Here is a 21,073-nt window from a genome sequence, read left to right as displayed (position 1 = left end):
GGCTGTAACATAACAAAATGTGGAAAAAGTGATGCGCTTTGAATACTTTCCGGATGCACTGTATGTATATGTATGATTGCCGGGAAACACCTGGAGCACATCCGGGTGATTATAAAATGGGCTGCCTCCCTCCATTCGATGGCTGGAAACGGGTGGAAGAAGGATGAAGTCTTGGAGGAGAGGAGTGGAGGTGGACCAGAGAACTGAAGGCGTTGTGAGATGGCCTGGACTTAAAGGAACGACTGGTGCTGTGGCACTGGGTTTTGTGCACTCTATTGTAGATATTATTGTAAATAAATGTGTGTGGTGCTAAAAACATCATGTCTACCTGTCTCCGTCCGGGCTGTAACCCACGGTTACAAAATAGATTGACGGAATGATTTAAATATACCATTCTACCTCATCTAAAGGAGACATTCCTTAATAGAAGAACACCTCACATTCAACATCATTTATCCATCCATCCATTCATTATCCAACCTGTCATATCCTAACTACAGGGTCACGGGGGTCTGCTGGAGCCAATCCCAGCCAACACAGGGTGCATGGCAGGAAACAAACCCCGGGCTGGGCGCCAGCCCACCACAAGGCACACACACACACACCAAGCACACACTAGGGACAATTTAGAATCACCAATGCACCTAACCTGCATGTCTTTGGACTGTGGGAGGAAACCCACGCAGACACGGGGAGAACATGCAAACTCCACGCAGGGAGGACCTCAAAGTCATTTATAGTTTATAAAATTGCACTGTCATACGTAATAGTCGCTTTCAGTATTTGACTAGTTCACAGTTTATTTATAGAGTCCATCCATCCATTATCCAACCCGCTATATCCTAACTACAGGGTCAAGGGGGTCTGCTGGAGCCAATCCCAGCCAACACAGGGCACAAGGCAGGAAACAAACCCCGGCCAGGGCGCCAGCCCACCGCAGTATTTATAGAGTCTCGCCAATCAAGTCAATTGGGATAAACACAGTGCGCTTTCTCCAGAGCCTCGATCAGAATCTATCAGTTTCCGAGTCAAACAGCGCACAATGAGCTTTTGTGTTGGGCTTTACGTCGCTCTTACATTCACATCCTCACTGACTCGTCCTGTCACAACACATTGATAAAAATGACACATCTTTAGAATTTTGGTTGCTTAGAAAAAGGGGTTTCATTCTTCATTTCCACAGCTTTTGAATATATTTTTAAATCAGTTGTGCGATTGGATGAGATAAATAATATGACATTATGGTTATTGGCCAGTGATTTCAGTTTTTCTTTCTCCTGTAGCACTGCATGCTTTTGGGTTTAATCAAAATCGCTTGGGGGAAATAATCAAATCCACACACCACTCAGTTTATTTTAAACTAAAAATGTCCCGAAAATTCATTGTCAGGTAAATCCAAATCCAGTTGAGTCGGGTGTTTAATTGATTTAGATCACTTCAGAGGTGTACAACATAACATGTTAGCAGCAGGGTTCCTAGAGTAGTAGAGGAGAATAAAAAAAAAGAGTCGGATCAAACAATAGTGGTGCAGTCATTTCCATGGAAACAGCCCAATCCCCCCACACCCCCACCCCCAAAGCACATGAACAGATTATTTGTGTGAAATATAATATATGGGGAAAAAATCCAGCCGGAAAAGGCTGTTGTTACCTTAGACTTGTGATCCTGATAAAGCTGCCCAAGGGTGTACCACAGGGCACCCTGGCTGTCATTGACCAGGAATGTGCTGCGCTGCCAGCTAGGAAGAGTCGGGTCGAGATACATGTAATCTAGGCCGGTCCCCACACTTTCATTAATTTTGTATTTTGGTAACTTATAAATAAGAAACCTAGGAAAGAGACATAAAAAGCATGTTACACCATAAACCTTCAGGAGAACATCGAAATACTTTTCACCTCAGATTGCAACACCCCTGCCAACTGCCTGAGCACTCATTGTAGTTTGTTGCAGTTTTGCGTATAAACATATTGACAGTCTTGTTGCGATGTTGTTCTCCTGCTGACACTAATCAACTAGTGAATGGTCAGTCCTAAAATTAATTATCGACAGCTCAGACACTGACACTGACACTGACACTGGGGGAGCTCTTTGTGTCCAGCATCCTAGTGGAGCCTTCATTCGGTGACTGACCGGGTATCAATCAGCGAGTTGTGCACAGTGATGGTCGGCCACATCGCACGATCCAGGAATGGACAGAGTTGCACCAGAAAAACGCTTTGCAGTTCTTCTATCATGCACTATCTAAAGCAACTAGACACACATAAGGCCAGCTTACATCTGTCAGCTGTGAGTTAGGATGCCGGTAGTGAACCTAACCTGCATGTCATAAAGAGGTGGCAGAGAATTTCGTAGTCTCCCAGAGGAAACAAAGCTGCCGACGAGAGCTGAATTCGGGCCCCAGGAGCCATAAAGGAGCAGCATTAAGTACTCAGCCACCTGCTTTCTGTGAACTCTTCCACTTTTTTGTTTTGTTCAAGGGGTGGCACCGTGGAATATTCCTTTGTTTTTTTTTTCGTCAGAAGATTAGACAATCAAGGAATTAAAAAAAAATTTCTGAAATTAAAACAGTTCAGCTCCTTTAAACAGCATATCTTGAATTATATTTCTGAAATGATACTCGATCTATTTAAAAAGTGCAAGTGTGATTTGGTAATCATCAAAAGGCTCTTCAGTATAAAACGTGCACATCCACACACTTTTGTTGATTAAAACACGTAGGTGGAATTTGGTAAACGCCGTTCCCAGAAAAGCAGCTTATGTCGCTGGCATTTTGTCAAACATACATATTCAACACTCTGCATTTCTTTCGTTCTATTCTTAGCTCCCTCACTACCAAAAGGATATTTTGTACTTTCTGTGTTGTCACAGCAACAACAACAAAAAAAGAAGAAAAAAATAGAAATATCCAAAAGAATATACTTATCTTGCTTTTTATGCCTCTGGGGGAAAATATCATTATCTCTATGAAGTGAATGTGGGTCATGCTGGATTAAAAGACTCCCGATCGAAATAAACTTGTTTGCTGCATCCAAAACACGGGGCCCATTTGCATGTTGACCTTATTTTCTGCGGGGCAGTGCTAAAAGACGTCTTCTTCATAAAGAACGCCAAAAATGCTTCTGTTTAGAGCTCGCTTCAAAAAGAATGATGCCCGCTTTCAATTCAAATATCAATTTTGGCAGCTCTCAAATATTACAAAGCAGTTAATAAAACTGTGGGGTTTTTTTTGTTCATAAATCTCTAAAAATTGCTATTTTGGTCATTTTCCATCCTGACATTTCCAGGGTACATTAGTCAGCCAGACTCACACCCTCTTATACAGGACGAGCTTAGAGCTGCCAGTCAACCTGACACGGCCAACTCGGGGATGTGCCACAAGAAAAGCCGCACACCATAACGGAGGAGGAAGTGCATAGATGATGTCAACGACCATTTATTACATTATCATCACTGATCCGTTATTGTATTAATATAACAGCAATGACATTCTCCTTTGTACAATGAATGCTACAGTTAATTTGCAGCATAAGCGCTCACACAAAAGTAAAGTTTGAATGTGCCATCTTACAGCCACTTAGCCACTTGACCCCACTGCCAGCCAGATTGCTACTGCCATCGCCCTCAGTACTTATGAGTCAACCAACAATATGCCATTATAGACTGAAACTGTGTGCAGTGTAGTTAGATAACAAGCATTGTTTGCAGATCTAAATATTTCACAATTTTAACAAAGAGACAGAGTAATGTTTTTATTTTTATCCTCACTATGAATATATGGTATGATGGACGGCCAGGGCCCTTTCCCATCGTAATAGAAGGACTGGTGCAACAGATGTACACAAGGCACTACCTCCCGTGGGGCACTAGATGGCAGCCCCCCGGGTTGTGACGGCGCCTCAGATTCCCGGAGTTTGGCACAGCCCTGTTGGGTTCTTTAAGGGGGAGCTCCAGAACCCTACTCTGGGCTTCCACCACACCTGAGAGTGCTTCCTGACAATGCTGGTGGACCACCTGAGGTGCTCCGAGGTGCAGCTCACTTCACTCGGAGAGGAGGACGACTATGACGAAGCTTGCCAGAGGAGGAGCGGAGGCCAAGAGAAGAGAAGAGGGTACTGTATATTGGTGCTTTGTGCTCTATTGTGCTTGGGTACTAGTGGGAAACGAAGGGGCAGAGTTTCGCACACCTAAATTGAAATATGTGTGTGCCTGGTCACAATGGATCTTGCTAAAGATTCAATGTAATGAAAACCGAGAGCTGGCAGTGGTGGGGATTGGGCTGATCAATGTTTCTAAATATTCATGTCATTTTTAATGTCACAAAAAATGAGAGTTCAAGTGCCAGGAGAACTGGAGCCAATATGTCACCCATCGGTGTTGAGTGGTCCTCTCTGGTTCAATCACACCACCTTGGCCATGTTTATTATCGTTACCACCCATACTCTTGGTCTGCATGCAATAGTATCTACTTCATGCTGTCGTTTTTGTTGATTTATAAAGTTACAGATACAAATTAAAACAAAACATTTCCTTCTTAAATTTAAGACGTGTGGCACTGAGGCCAAAAAGGGAATCAGCTGCACATTTGTTTAAAGCCACAGCCTTATTACCATTATTATTACAAGCTCTTCATTACCATTTCCCATAAAGAAGCACAGTATAGGAGTGATCTTTTTTCTTTTTTTTTTTTCCAAATTTCAAAAAATAAGGAAAAAAAAAATCAGTAAATTCTAGTAATTCTTAATGAACGGTAACATAAGAATAAAAAACACAGTGAATGACAGGCTTCTGATGTACAAATGATTCAGCTGTCAGTCTGCTCGAAAACAAGTGTGAAGTTCCCTCAGGACAGCAACATGTCCTCTATTAAGGAGGAGTGTAAGGACGCCGGGCTATCAAATCGCTTCTTCAAAAGAGGCAGAAATGTTCAAAGACAGACAGTTAGACAGAGCTAGAAGGTATATCTTTCAATGCTAATACAGTAGGCTTCTTCTCCAATATGACTGACAGTACAGATGGGGATTACTCCTTCTTCTACACAAATATATACAGAATAATTACAAAGCAGATCAGCGCGAAAACACAGCAAAACCCGTAACAGAGTGGCCTCCACTTAGGTGTTTCCATTCTTATATACTGTATATATATTCGTTCATTTTGCATGCAACATGGTGGTGGTGGTGGTGGTGGTGGTGGTGGTGGTGGGGGGGGGGCCTGCCCTCACACCACGCAGCAAACCATCCGGTTTGAGATCCAAGTGCAGCTCTGCAATGGGTGACGCCTCCGCACCACACTGTTTAAAAACTGCCATGGATTGTTAAAAACAGTTTGGTTTTTCAAAATGGAAACTTTGCACCTTAGTACTCTACTCTCAACTCTGATTGAGTTGCTTCTCATTGTTTAGTAATTATCAGTTTGTTTAAATTATAACTTGAGTTGCTTCTCATTGTTTAGTAATTATCAGTTTGTTTAAATTATAACTTAGTCAAAATGAAATGACACAGAGGTTAGAAAAATCAAAATAGTCAGTATTAGCATCTTTATTTTTAAGTACTGGATTTTTTTTTTTATTTATGAAGGCCAGCGAAGCACATCCCTACTAGATATTGTGGAAAATAAGTGAAACGTTTCCCTCGGTAAGCTAATTTATTATGAAACTGTCCAAAACAATCCTCGACTTTGTCTTCTTTAACATTTTGTTTTTCAATTTTCTGTCATATGCTCAATGTAATTACTCATCTTGTAAACTATTGTTTTGTGTAGAATGTGAAACTGTCTTTGTGCCGGAGGCTGTGGAGCCGAGCCCAGTGGCCCAGCCGTGATCTTTACACCCCTGGGTGTGTGTGTGTGTGTGTGTGAGACCTGAAAACGATCCAGTGTAGCAACAGAGGCATCGCCCTTATTGAAGAAGGACAAAACTTGAGTGCACATTTACACTCCCGATTCAAGTGCTTCCCAGTGGAGGCCGTGCACCACACACCAGCAAAGAGACAGGAAAAGCCCAGTAAAATGGAAAAGAAAGAAAGACAGAAGATCAGAATCATAAAGGTATCATTCACTGCATCTTGAGTTTCACTCATCACTGAGGAGACCCAGCCACCAAGAATGTCTACGTGTGTTCACTTCGGTTTGTGGAAAAGAACTCGGCAGCATGATGCTCCAGTTTCAAAGAAGCACAACTCATGTTGTAGAACAAAGAATAAACAGTATGAATGTAGAAAGTGATGGATTCAGCTGTTTGCTAGTTTTACACTGCCCAGCAAGCACGGCCATTTGGTCCTTAGCGCTGCTACCGGCATACAGAGAATGGTTCAAATCGAGCAGTTTGCATAGTTTGTTCTTTCTTTGTTAATGTGGCTTGTCCTTTTTCCCTTAAAGCTGTTTGATTCTAAACTTGAGGTTTTCTCAATTCAGTTGAGGTGGTTCGTCACTAATATATTTTCCTTAACATTTAAATCTGGGACAAGTAAAGTTTTACCTACCTACCTACCTACCTATCTATCTATCATATAGTGCCTTTCATCCGTCCACCTATCTATCACTCATATAGTGCCTTTCATCTATCTATTGATCTATCTATTTTGAGGGACCACCGGCAGCTCAACCCGGTCGGAACTCCCGAAGGATGGAAGGATGGGGGAAGGCAGATATTTTTGGACACTGCCTCCCCCAAAATGTTAGCTGGCAGCTCCCCTGGAGTGCAGCAGTTTCCCCCAGATTCCTGCAGGGCATCCTGAGACTTGGAGTTCGGTTTCTCCGCCCAGCTGGGTACCATGGGTGCCGCCAGGAGAAGCTGTAAAAGGATCAGAGGAACCATGCCTCATACATAGCCCGGAAGTACTCACAAGTCACAAAAGTTCGGAATCTCGAGTATGGAAGCTCCAAAGTACTTCTGGGCTGAAGAAAAAAAATCAGTGCTCCCTCTGAGCCAGAAGTGCTAGCAGGTCACATGGGAAGACAGACAGAAGCACTTCCGGGTCAAGGACTATATAAAGGACTGATGGGAACCCAAGCATGCGAGCCAGAGTTGGGTGAAGGTGGATGAAGCTTGCCGAGAGGTTTGGTGGAGAAAGAGAGAGAGAAAGAATTGTGCTTATTTATTTGTGGCTGTGGTAACTGGGGCACTGTACAAGAAGAAGAAAGAATAAAAAGTAACTTCTTGGTGCTTTTAACCTGTGTTCCTGTGTCTGTCCATTTAGGTTGCAGGGGGGCAACAGTGACCCCTAGCGTCCACTTCTTACACTATCTATCTATCTATCTATCAGTATTATACCCGATGGGGAGGATATCAGAGGGTACCCCAGTGAGTTGATGCCAATTGAGACAGACCATGTAGTGGCAGCCATTGTTTTATTGATTTTTTTTTTGGACATGAAAGGTGTGTGAACTTGCATGTTTTGTTACTTATGTGGTAAAGGGAGGCAGATGTTAGAAGTTAGTTAAGTTCATGTTAACACTAGAGAAGTCAGCACACATATATGGAAATTCAGGTATGTCCCCAACTGAATGTTTATGTCATGAAAAAAGAAGAGTGGAAAAGAGCTAATGATAAAGGTATTGTAAGTCACAATATCATCCTAAATAATGTTATGACATATTGGATTAGTAATTGCAGTGCTAAATGAGCACAGATTCAGTACAGAGGTGACATTATCTAACACCGTAGACCCGATGAGCCTAAGGTGTCCTGAATAATAGACTACCTGGTGGGCAGACCACAGTTTATGAAACTCAACAACTATGTTTCTGATACAGATGTGAGCAACACTGGAGCACCAAAAGGACCAGTCCGGTCTTCTTTTCTCTTCACTGTGTACATCTCAGACTATAAATATACCACCAGGTCATGTCACTGCAGAAATTCTAAGATGATTCTGCACTTTTGCAGAAATTTCCCCCCAGGGGACAAATACTGTAAAGTTCTATCCAATCTAATCTATCAGAAAGGGGGATGAGACAGAGTGTAGGAGTTAGGTGGAGAACTTGGTGCGAAGAGAACTGTCTGTGTATTAACATCAGCAAAACCGAGGAACTGGTCATCAACTCCACCACACCTAGAGCCTCCATGTCCAGTTACTATTCAAGGAGTGGATGCAGAGGTGGTCCACTCCTTCAAGTACTTGGGGGTCCACATCAATGACAGTTTGGACTGGTCTTGGAACACAGATGTACTATATAAGAAAGGACAGAGGGGGCTCTTTTTCCTTTGGAGACTGTGTTCCTTTAATGTGGGAAATGACATCCTTCACATCTTCTACAACTCTGTGATGGCCAGAGCGATTTTCTACACTGTGGTGTGCTGGGCTGGTAACATCACTTCAAAAGAGGCCAACCAATTCAACCAGCCAAATAAAAGGCCAAGCTTAGTTATGGGACACACTCTGGACCCCCTGGGGGTAGCAAAGGAGAGAATTAAAACAAAATTGAGTGCCAGTATGAACAATGCGCTTCCTGAGACATTAACACTGAAGACTTCACAGCCCACAAATCATTCAGCAGAAGTGTGTCAAGAAACGCTACAGGGGCTCCTTTATACCAACAGCAATACGCCTGCATAACGCCTCACTGGGACTGTAACTGCCAAGTCAGGTTTCTTTCTTTTTAATTTTTTTGCTTTACAGTCATTGTGGTGCGCGTTCAGACAGGACGATATGGAAAAAGATGATCTGCTGTGGCAACCCCTAACAGGAGCAGCCGAAAGAAGAAGAAGGTGTGTGTTCAGACCAAATTGTGTGTGTATATCTACAGTATTTATTTACTTACTTACTTATGTACCTATTTATATTTTTATTTATTTAAAGACTTCTGTAAAACAAAAAAAGGCACATTTTCCCCCTGGGGACAAATCAACTTCTATCTATCATCTGTCATTCAGATTAGTCCAGAAGTAGGTCTGTGCAAGGTCTCCATAAAAAAGATTAATAGAGAATTCTTGTTCTTGTTTCGGCTGCTCCAGTTAGGGGTTGCCACAGCGGACCATCTTCTTCCATATCTTTCTGTCCTCTTCTTCTTGCTCTGTTACACCCATTACCTGCATGTCCTCTCTCACCACATCCATAAACCTTCTCTTAGGCCTCCCTCTTTTCCTCTTCCCTGGCAGCTCTATCCTTAGCATCCTTCTCCCAATACACCCAGCATCTAACTATTTTAAACTGTACTACGAATTCTTTATAAATATATATATGTAAAATACAGAAAAATGTGAGATAACTATAAGAAAAACAGCCTAGCCTACATTCTTTTTTGTGATCTATGTTTAATTATAATCTTATAAGTGAGTGTAATTTACCAAAACACAACTGTAATAAACCCTGTGCTGGATAACCAAACCCACCCCTATCTATACGGCTTGCCTCAGTCACAAGTTTCCTTTAAAGCTCCTTCAGCCATATACATTCCACAGATGACAAAGCCCAGAAAGTTAGTAGGAGTGGAAAAAAAGAAAATTAAACACAAGAAATAAAACAGAGCCAGTCACAAGGCTCTCATCAACTCAAGAGATTGCTATCTTGAGACCAAAATGGCAGTGACAGCTCTAGAACCTAACACAAAGATGGCTCTTTTGGTTACACAGGTACATAATACGAGAGTCACCAGTATGAACGTAATGCAGGAGAGAAAAGGGGAAATTTTGCAGTTTAACAAAGTGGAAAGTGAAAAGCAGACCACAGACCAGAATATTACAACATTAGAGCAACTGCACAGAAGTGTCAAGAAAACAATGGGAGTAGAGGAGGAAGAATGGATGAGTGACCAGGCCCATCTTTTGGTGCGTACAGCTAGTGAGGTGTGATCCTGGACAAACTGATAGTAAGAATTTTAAGAAAACAGACATACACTGCAAAGATTAGTAGCAGGATGTTTCATTAGTCCAATCTGAAACATGGTTAAGGTTTGTAAGAGGATTCCAAAAACAAGAAATAAATAATACCGAGGACAATTATTATAAACTCCTGGGTTGTATGTTTTGGGTCATTGTCCATCTGTATCATGAAATGCCGCCAATTTAACTGAATTTAGCTGGATTTGAGCAGACAGTATGTCTCTGAACACCTCAGAATTCATTTGTCTGCTTCTGTCCTGTGTCATATCATCAATACACACTAGTGTCCCAGTGCCACTGGCAGCCATGCACGCCCAAGCCATCACACTGCCTTCACAGTGTTTTACAGATGATGTGGTATGCTTTGGATAATGAGCTGTTCCACGCCTTCTCCATACTTTTTTCTTGCCATCATTCTGCTAAAGGTTGATCTTGGTTTCATCTGTCCAAAGAATGTTTTTCCAGAACTGTGCCGGCATTTTTAGATGTTCTTTAGCAAAGTCCAATCTAGTCTTTCTATTCTTGAGGCTTATGAGTGGCTTGCACCTTGCAGTGCACCCTCTGTATGTACTTTCATGCAGTCTTCTCTTTATGGTAGACTTAGATATCGATACGCCTACCGCCTGGAGAGTGTTGTTCACTTGGTTGGCTGTTGTGAAGGGGTTTCTCTTCACCATGGAAATGATTCTGCGATCATCCACCACTGTTGTCTTCTGTGGATGTCCAGGTCTTTTTGCGTTGCTGAGTTCACCAGTGCTTGCTTTCTTTCTCAGGATGTACCAAACTGTAGATTTTGCCACTCGTAATATTGTAGCAATTTCTCGGATGGGTTTTTTCTGTTTTCACAGCTGAAGGATGGCTTCTTTCACCTGCATGGAGAGCTCCTTTGACCGCATGTTGTCTGTTCACAGAAAAATATTCCACACGCAAGCACCACACCTCAAATCAACTCCAGGCCTTTTATCGGCTTAATTGATAATGACATAACAACAGACTTGCCCACACCTGCGCATGAAATAGCATTTGAGTCAACTGTCCAATTACTTTTGAGCCCCTGAAATAAAGGGATTGTGTTAAAAAAATACTTTAGTTGCCTCACATTTTTATGCAATCTTTTTGTTCAACCCACGGAATTAAAGCTGAAAGTCTGCACTTCAACTGCATCTGAGCTGTTTCATTTAAAATTCATTGTGGTAATGTATAGAACCAAAATTAGAAAAAAAGTTGTCTCTGTCCAAATATTTAAGGACCTAACTGTACTGTATGTACAATATTATTCCCGTCAAGGCTGTGAGTGTCTGGTATAGAACAGGCTAAGCCCTTCTGACTGACTATGCATTCTGAACGCGGTGCACAGATCACTCGTGTATTACGGTTATCGAGGCCGGCCTGTCTTATTTTTGTTTTTTTAAACTACGATTTTGTAAAACCCCCTTAAGAAACTTCTCAGTTTCCAGAGTATATCACTTTTAAAAATACCCTCCTGGTTTGTCGTTTTCAACCAGAAACAGGATTACAGGAGCACTTTGATTCATTTCACTGTCATTATACCTTAGAGTACTCTGAAATGTCTCTGTTAAACCAGGATAACAAAGGGGGTCCAACTGATAAAGGTCTCGATCGGGGTCACAGAGGCTGGCAGAATTCCTAACCCAACTGAAAGTCGATTGACTCAACCATGGCTTCCATCCATTCCAAATAAAATGTTATATTATTGGTTTAACAATCTGCCAGTATGGGGATTTGAAAAGAATTTTAATTTTGGTTACAGCAATGCAAGTAGAGTGAAACAGAGCAAGCTGGGACCAGGAGCAAAGCCAGCTTTGATTTAATGGAGAAACTAAGAAAGATATTCAGTCTGTATTATCCAATATATCCATGTGCTAGAGAGCAAATATGACCAGGCACACAGTTGCAATTTATTCCTAGTTTAGACTGTAACAGTGAAATTTTGGAAAAACAAATTATTAAAAAATTAATGTAAAGTAGGCAGATGGCATGACTGGTGGCAGACATATTATAACATTCCCAAAGCAGCCTCACGGATACTCCAGAGCTAATCCTGGAATCGCTGGACTCAAGGCAGGAGACGGCTTTTTCTGGTCCATCACTGGGCCCACCCATACACAAATTGCCACGTAATGTACTTGAACATCTTTGGGGATGTGGCAGGTAAACCACACCAGGCCTGCTGGCTTCACATGGACAGCAAGTGGGTCCAGGGGTCAGAATGGGACCACCGGGCTACCACTGATGGTCAAGCTTCTATCTAAATTACTGCTAATTACCGGCATAAGAAATCAACAATTATTCTGTTTTCAAGCAAGATAAACGCATAAAATAGACAGCAATAGTTTAACTATTGTAATATTCAAAAGCATGCCTCACAAATGTCTACACACAATGCAAACTAGGAAAGTTCTTTAAGGCTGTGCATTTGTTTCCTAGGGTCTCCTTGAATATTTCCTCAATCAAATATATTCCTAATTATACTAATTTAGTTTCTGATTTAGCAATTGTACTTAAATTTATACTAGGAGAAGGTAAACTTAATAATCATGGCAGTGTAATGTACAAGTGAAGAGCATCAATGACTATTATGTGACTCGTCCACAGCTGACATTTTGGTCTTTGATATAAAAAAATAAAATGTGATTATCAAAACAAGAAATCAAAAAAATAAATCAAAAGTTTTAACCTACCAGTCCACAAATTCTCCCTTCTCATTTTTACAGGAAATTTCTCCTTCGGTAAAATGGAGTGCTAATAAATGAAATAAAATAAGTGTAAGGGCAGGAAAACACATCTGAGTCAAAGTCCTGCTGTATCTCGTAAAGAACATGAGGAGCGGCCTCAAACCCCACTGAACAAAGAAACGATGAGGGGACTTTCTTTTGTTCTTTATTTGAGTTAAAAAGCAGAACTGTGCTGTCATCTAACTGGAACAGATGTGCCTGTCAGCAAAACGCAGAAAAAAGGAAACACAAAAAAGGGGGCAGAACTGGAGCCTTCAGCGGGCTCTGCGATGTTCCTCTTTGTGCCAGTGAGCTGAATGGACTGCAGTGTCCAGCGGGTATTCGATCACTCAGACAGAGTGGCAAACAACTAAGTAAGCAGGAACGGATCACAGGTGAGAGTAACTGGGCACTGCAAGGGACTGGCACTCCTCCTAGGGTTGGCACCCCCTTATGTCCAGTGCCACCAGGATAGGCAATGAAACCCTGCCTTTGAATAAGGGAAAATGACTCAATGGAGGAGTACTTCAGCTCAAAAAGATTAGAAACAAGTAAAGAAAGAAACAGAATTGTTGCATGGCTCAAGCGTGCTCTGAGGCCTCATCCTCCTTGCTAAGCCAACACTTCGTATGACACTTTAGACATCAGCCGGCCATTAATCAGTTGACTTAGCTCCATTCAGACCCACATTGAACATGCAGGATAGAGGCTGACACAAAAAGAGGTCTACTTGACGTGAGTTGTTCATCCATCCATTTCCTAACTCTCAGCTGCCTCATGCTTTGTAGACGTGACCACAAGAATAATAAAACATTAATTAAGTTGGGATCACTGAGAATTAGACAGCAGATCTGTAGCGTCAGTTGCGAGGTACTCTGGATGGAGAGCCCGTCCACCATAGGGTCCACCTGCTCACATACCCATGATGCCACTTCAGAATTACCAAGTAGCCTGCGTGTGTCTCTCCAGCAGAAAAGGGAAAGCCGCACAGACACAGGGAAGATGTCCACATTTTCACAGACAGAACTGAGCACGGGGTTCAAAGCCAAGATACTGGATCCACGAGGCAGCAGCAAAACCCATCAGGGTGCACCACATGTTGTTTCACCTTGAGAATGGTGAGAGGAAACAAAGAGGGCCATGTAATGAAATGCACAAGTGTGGAGTAACAATCGGCGAAACGCTCAAGAGTCAGTTTAGAAAACCTGCAAGTAACGTCAAAGTTATAACGGCAGAGCTTTTTTGTTTCCTCTCATGGGGAACTCCTTCTCATTCCGGGTCGATACACTGAACGTTAACCCTGAGGACATCTGCCAAGCGTGGGTTTTCTCGTGTTGGTTTGTAAGAGGAATGCTTTCAAGGTGAACTTGGATGGCCTCTGTATCAGATTTTATTTAGCTAATACAACAAGAAAAAGAAATACGGGTTTATGCTAAGGGGGCTGCCTTTTGTGGACAAAAACACAGTTGCTTTTCTTAATTAATTTCATTGATTGATCGTACTGACTAAATACAGTACTAGACAATGTGGTCTCGGTGCTGTAAATAAATACCTCTATTATGATAAGCCAACTTACTACCATGAAGGAAGTGGCATCGTGACCCTCCAGTGTGCCAGCATGGAGCCACTGACATAGACAAGACAATTTGAGCTACTGTTTGTATGAAAATGTGCTATATAAATAAATGTTGTTGTTGTTGTTCTGTTGCTGTATAATGTTTGGAGCGTCTGTAGAGTCATTATTGTCACGCGTACTTTCTTACTCACCACACCTCCCCTCTCTTTACTGTAATTCATCTCCCCAACCCTGGAGGTGGTGCCAGTCCATCGGAGGGTCCGCTCACATACACACTTATTTAAATTGGGAACTGACAATACACGTAATTCAACTCTGTTGAGTTCATTCGTATAAAGTGCACTTTGAGCAATTCCTAACTTAAAATGCAGGATGACAGGCTACAAAAATATAATATTAAAAACAAAGGAGGTATCTGTACACGATAATGCAGGTACAATTTTCATTTAAGATTAATAAATCCGAAATGTGGAACCACAAAATCATCTCCGTTTAGTGACACTCCTGTTTGTTTGACTACTGGTTTCACGTCCGCATCTTTAAGGATTGAAGAACAATTCGTATTTGACAGCTTAGGAAGCACACAGAAGGATAACTCGACAAACCAAATGAACAAAATGAAGAATCCAAAAGGACGTTTTGTCAGACAGATCGATAAAGGTCTTTCATTTTTAAGGTTTTGCAGTGCAATATTCAAGCATGTTAACAAAAGGTCAATACACAGTTTGCTAAATTTTTAAATAAGTTTGAAAGACAAAGCCAAAAATCTAACAAGATAAAATGGTTCCCAGCCTAAATCATTTAGTCAAGCGCTAGTCTTTCTCAAACGTGCTCCATTAACAAATAGCAGCCTGACCACTGTTTAAGGTAAACGGCCATTTTGTAGGTTATTGCCGGCAGGAGGTCACATGACACGTGTTTAGCAATCACTCAGACACTCATAACGTCAGCTCACAGAAAAAGCCAATTCACGATGCAAAGACATCACAAGAATGCCGAAAAAAACACACGTAATCAATAAATAAAATGAATTATGTGTCAAAACTAAACAGGAACACCAGAAAGAAATAACTAACACATTACTGACACTCAAATAACTGAAATGCCGGACCATCTAAACTCATGCTTGCTGGGAGTTCGTGTTTAGTGCTCACATGATCTGCTGGCCTACCGTATGTGGTGACCGTGTTTCAGAACTAGAAAAGATGCATAGAGCCATTGTGACAGCAGACCTGGCCCGCTTTATTTAATCCTATTATTGCATTTGTCTTTTAACAGCATATCAGACTGTAACACCGTCAGTAATGCCTGCTGTCCATGGCGTTGTATTTTTCAAATGAGGTCAGTGAAAGGCGCTATTTCATGCTGACCCGACACAGACTGACACCGGCGACACGCGTAAAATAAAACGCAACGATTTATTTTCTTCACCCGTGGGGCGCATCTTCCCCGTGTCCCACAGGCACTACACAGTCCTGCACTAAGCACACCAAATAAACCCAAACAAAATACTCTTCCTCCACTCCTCCCAGGCAGCTTTGTCCTCCTCCTCCTCCTCCCGACTCTGGCGCCCTCAGCAGTGGCTGTAGGCTCCCTTTAAAGCCCACCCGGAAGTGCTTCAGGTGGTCTTTAACCTAAATTTGGCTGCACTTCCGGATGGGGCCCACACGGGCTCAGGAAGCCTTGCGGAGCTCAACAAGGATGGCCCTGATGCAACCCACCAGGGGGGCTGCCACCAAGTGTTCCAGGGGACTAGAGTGCACTCCATGGCTGCTCCCCCAGATCCAGTGTTGAAGGGGCGTCCTGGCCATTCGCCACAGGTCCTTTAGTAAATCGAGTCCCGAATTTAAAACATTACGTTCTTTTGAACGTTGAAGTCGTGATATAATAAAAGTGTCCTGATTTAAGCCAATAAAGTTTTGAACTTCTAACATTTATTAATTTTATTTCCTGTTGACAACAACATCATCACTTTGCCATTTTGGATTACCAGCATTCTGCATTCACATGGCTTTGGCGACCATCTTATTTAAGTGAAAGCCACCTGCACAGAACATTTTGTTTCCATAAAGGAAACCCTTTTTCTCTAGCAATCTCTTTTCATGAACTATGGTTTTGAGCAACATTTGCACTAACTCTGATGATGTCAGTTTCTTTTGACCTTTTCATCCTTCAGCGTTTTGAACTCTGCTCATTGCAGGCTGCTCTTCTTCTTTTTGCTCTAAAGCACCGCCAGCTTTAGTATTTTGGTTCCTTTAAATGTTCCGTTTGAACCTTTATGGAAAAATAAAACAGCTACAGCATTAGACTCTTCATCCGGCATCTAGTAACAAGTGTATGCTATCGACACTTAAAATATGGTGAAATCTTACAGCTAAATGAGCAATGGCTGCACTTCTAAAGGTGGAAAGCACATACGCTGAGCAGTTTCATATACTGTATACTGTTTGACTATTAAATGTTTATTTTTAAATGTTCTAACTGTTCTACTTAATTATATAAGCAGTTTACAAGTGTGGCACCCTGGTGACTGAAGTGTCCTTCCACTCAAACACTCATTAAGCTTCTGCTAGAAGTGTGCGATTTTGTTAAAGTGAACGTTTCTCCTAATAAAGTGGCAGACTATGAGAGGGGTAGGTAGGCAGCCCCCAGTGACCTCATTCTGCCACCCATGGAATTGGCCTCTGTGAATTGTAATAAAGTGTACTCAAAGATTGTTCCCTTTTGTGCTCAGTTATAAAATATACCATCTGCAATAAAGACAAACTAGTGTATCTGTTTTAAAACATTGCTAAGATATAACAGAGAGGTGAACTGCTCCGCATTTTTAATCGCTGGCCATGCCAGGGTGAGCAAATGGAAATGAGGAAAGCCAAAGCATTTTAAAAACAAGTTACAGAAAAAAATGAACTAACCCACTTATTCCGTTTAGGGTTGCAGAGAGCCTGGGCATATCTCATAAACAGCTGGCACAAGGGATGGCACACTGACACACACAACCCCAACACTCAATCATTCAGGCCCTGCTTACATTACTTGGTCTGAAATGGTGAAGAAATCCTGTCTAATGTCGGTGGTCTAGATGTGGCCTGAACATTTACATTCTCGTTCGGTGTCTACTGAGTACACATTCTGACGCACCAGAGGGATAAACCTTAATCCGCATGGGCGACATTACCTGTCCTAGCATTATCTACCGTGATGTCGCCTGCCTCCATTCAGAGCAGGATTTGGATACACAGCAGGAGGCGGCAGTGGCGGATGGTATTGTTAGCTGCTTTGTTGACTCCTAATGGCTGGAGGACAAAAAACGTTCAAGTAACTGTGCAGTTGGCTCTCCCCACGCCCATCTCGCTTTGTAACTTGTCACACAGGGTACTGACATAATAATGCCTCTTCCTTAAGCAAACATCTGAAAAGGGATATTGCGATTAAAGAATATAAGCGTGACCTTTCTCTCTTGCTTGTTTGGGTTTGTAGCAGGCCTTGTAGTGTACATACGAGTGCTATAGAGAGGATTTTCAGGGAACAGAGTCCTTCCACAATGAAAAAGAAAACTAATTGAACCCAAATTGGATCAGGGTGACTGGAATTTAATTGAAATTCAGAATCACAAACAGTATCTCATATATATATATATATATATATACACACGTGGAACAGTAACAGTGAGTGTCTGTCTGTCTCAGAAGTGAGAGGTGGAGTTGTATTAAGGAGCTCCACACCTCCAAGGAAACAAACTTGCTTAGCCGCTAATAACACAAGTGGAACCAGCAAAACAAAACTTCCAAAGAAAGAGTCACTCACTTAGCCACCAATACAGAAGCGAGGTGACCACATCGGCAAAACAAAACTTCCAAAGAAAGACAGGTGCTTAGCTGCTAACATCAGAAAACGGGAAACCTTTGACTTTTCCTCCCGCCGTTAATACAGAAGCAAGGCAAGCACGTCAGAATGACGAATCCTCCTAGAAGAGAGATTCCCAGAGTAGTTCCTTTCAATTACCGGACATCTCTACATTTCATTTTTTTTCCCTGCCTATTTCAATAGTTTCTAGGACCCCGGGATTTTTACAGCACAGGCTTACACAGCTAGTTGTATATAATCTCAAAAAAAAAAAAAAAGGTTTTGGGTGTTTACGCTAAAATCTGACCTTTGTCAGATATGTGGACATGGTTTTTCAAGGGCAGCAGCAGCACTAGTCACTGGACCACTGTGCTGCTCTCATTAAAACACCACTGCTCCTTTATCATGACAACTAATAATAAGCCATACATGATTACTTACCAAAACACTCCAAACATTTGTTAATAATACTAAAAAAACATAACCTCCTATGAAGAACAAAAAATTTGGATGGCGTTTTCCCTCGCCCGGACACGGGTCACCGGGGCCCCCCTCTGGAGCCAGGCCTGGAGGTGGGACTCGATGGCGAGCACCTGGTGGTCGAAGAGGCAACGTGGGTCCCCCTTTCTATGGGCTCACCACCTATGGGAGGAGCCAAGGAGGTTGGGTGCAGTGTGAGTTGGGTGGTGGCCGAAGATGGGGACCTTGGCAGTCTGATCCTCGGCTACAGAAACTGGCTCTTGGGACGTGGAATGTCACCTCTCTGAAGGGGAAGGAGCCTGAGCTAGTGTGCAAGGTCGAGAGGTTCCGGCTAGATATAGTCGGACTCACCTCGACGCACAGCTTGGACTCTGGAACCAATCTCCTTGAGAGGGGCTGGACTCTTTACCATTCTGGAGTTGCCCCCAGTGAGAGGCGCCGAGCAGGTGTGGGCATACTCATTGCCCTCCAGCTTGGAGCTTCTTCATTGGGGTTTACACCGGTGGATGAGAGGGTAGCCTCCCTCTGCCTTCGGGTGGGGGGAAGGGTCCTGACTGTTGTTTGTGCGTATGCATTGAACAGCAGGTTGGAGTACCCACCCTTTTTGGAGTCCCTGGAGGGGGTGCTAGAGGGCATACCTTCTGGGGACTCCCTTGTGCTGCTGGGATACTTCAATGCTCACATGGGCAATGACAGCGAGACCTGGAAGGGCGAGATTGGGAGGAATGGCCCCCACGATCTGAACCCGAGCGGTGTTTTGTTATTGGACTTCTGTACTCATCACGGATTGTCCATAACGAACACCATGTTCAAGCATAGGGATGTTCATATGTGCACTTGGCACCAGGACACCCTAGGCCTCAGCTCGATGATCGACTTTGTGGTCATGTCATCAGACTTGCAGCCACATGTCTTGGACACTCGGGTGAAGAGAGGGGCGGAGCTGTCAACTGATCACCACCTGGTGGTAAGTTGGCTTCGATGGTGGGGGAAGATGCCGGTCAGGCCTGGTAGGCCCAAACGTGTTGTGAGGGTCTGCTGGGAACATCTGGCAGAGTCCCCTGTCAGAAGTAGCTTCAACTCCCACCTCCGGAAGAACTTCGACCACGTCCCGAGGGGGGTGTGTGACGATGAGGGTTCTGGCTCCACACTCCCATGGTTGTTTGGGAACCCTTGAACCCAACACCATCAATAATGAAACCGAGTGAGCCAGTCAGTGAAGGCAATAATTGAGCATCTGAACAAGGGGATGGTTAAAAGTGAAAACAGTGCTTTTATTAAAAACAGTCAACAAAAAAAAAACAGTGTTCATAAAGTGCAGTTCTTCAATAAATAATCCATAAAAAGAACGTGGAGGTTAAAACACTAGAAAAAAAAAAACACAATCCTTTAAAACCAGAGGTTAAAATCTTCTCTAGGAAGCAGTCTTAAAAACAACAACAAATCCAGTGCATCGTTTATTAGCGTCTCACCTGCTTATCCCGTTTGGGCTTAGCAGCAGGCAAGACGCTCTCTGCAGCTGCCCTCCTCTACACTTTCGCGAGACTGGAGACCTCCCGATCCCTGGCTCCGGTATGGCACTCATCCCAGTCCCCGAGACTTGATTACTCCAATAGCCAGGACACACACATTGGGGACTCCACCACCAAGCCTCCCGACTTCCGCTGCCTTTCCGCGGCCTTCTGCGGCTCGTCGCTTTCCTCTAGGCACTCCCGCTACCTGGTCACTCAGCGGGAGCAACATCAACTCAAACGTCTGGGTGTTGGCCTAACACCCAGCTTCCTTACAGCTGCCCTCGATCGCACGCTCACCACACTCACGCACCGCCTGCTTCCTCGCTCCCTGTAACCTCCGTCCTCTTTTCCTTTCTTTCCTTTCCTTTTTCTCTCCGATCGTTTCCTTTCATCTCCCACAAAACCGACTCGCGCTTCTTTTAAAACGTGAGGGGCCATCACAGCTGTAGCATTAGCCACGGGAGCAATCACGAATGTGGGCAGTTCCTCACCTGTGCACATGGTGAGAAACGCCCACATCGACGACTGCCCCGTGGCTCGCTACAACATCGCCCCCCCTCATGAAACCGCCTCGGGTGCGGTGATTTAAAATGAATGGCCTTTGCTCAACGAGCTGTGGACCCATAACACCACAGGGTGGGGGACATTGAATCCAAATGGGCCATGTTCCATGCCTCTATTGTTGAGGCCGCAAGGTGGTCGGTGCTTGTCGTGGCGGCAATCCTCGAACCCGTTAGTGGACACCAGTGGTGAGGGATGCCGTCAAGCTGAAGAAGGAGTCCTCTGGAGGCAGCTAATAGGCCAAATGGAATGCGGCTTCGGTGGTTGCTGAGGCAAAAACTCAGGTGTGGGAGAAGTTTGGGGAGGCCATGGAGAACGACTTTCGGGGACTTCGAGGAGATTCTGGTCCACCGTCCGGCGTCTCAGGAGGGAGAAGCAGTGCAGTGTCAACACCGTATATGGTGGGTATGGTGCGTTGTTGAATTCGACCCGGGACGTTGTGGGTCGGTGTGGGGAGTACTTCAAAGACCTCCTCAATCCCATTAACATGCCTTCCAATGAGGAAGCAGAGTCTGGGGACTTGGAAGTGGGCTCCCCCATC

At 43.4% G+C, this 21,073-nt stretch overlaps 1 protein-coding gene across 1 annotated transcript in view; it reads right to left on the bottom strand.

Moving 5' to 3' along the window:
* Window positions 1-12,755, bottom strand: part of dnase2b (deoxyribonuclease II beta) — a 41,221-nt gene extending 28,466 nt beyond the window's left edge. Inside the window, exons 1-2 of the mRNA XM_039734644.1 lie at window positions 12,523-12,755; window positions 1,651-1,828 (exon numbers count right to left, since the gene is read on the bottom strand). Of these exons, the coding sequence (XP_039590578.1) occupies window positions 1,651-1,828; window positions 12,523-12,755 (411 nt within the window). The remainder of the gene's footprint in view (window positions 1-1,650; window positions 1,829-12,522) is intronic.
* Window positions 12,756-21,073: the final 8,318 nt, after the last annotated feature.

Source organism: Polypterus senegalus, chromosome 14, assembly GCF_016835505.1.
Source record: "Polypterus senegalus isolate Bchr_013 chromosome 14, ASM1683550v1, whole genome shotgun sequence".
Lineage (NCBI taxonomy): Eukaryota > Metazoa > Chordata > Cladistia > Polypteriformes > Polypteridae > Polypterus > Polypterus senegalus.
This window is presented reverse-complemented; position numbering and strand designations above follow the sequence as displayed.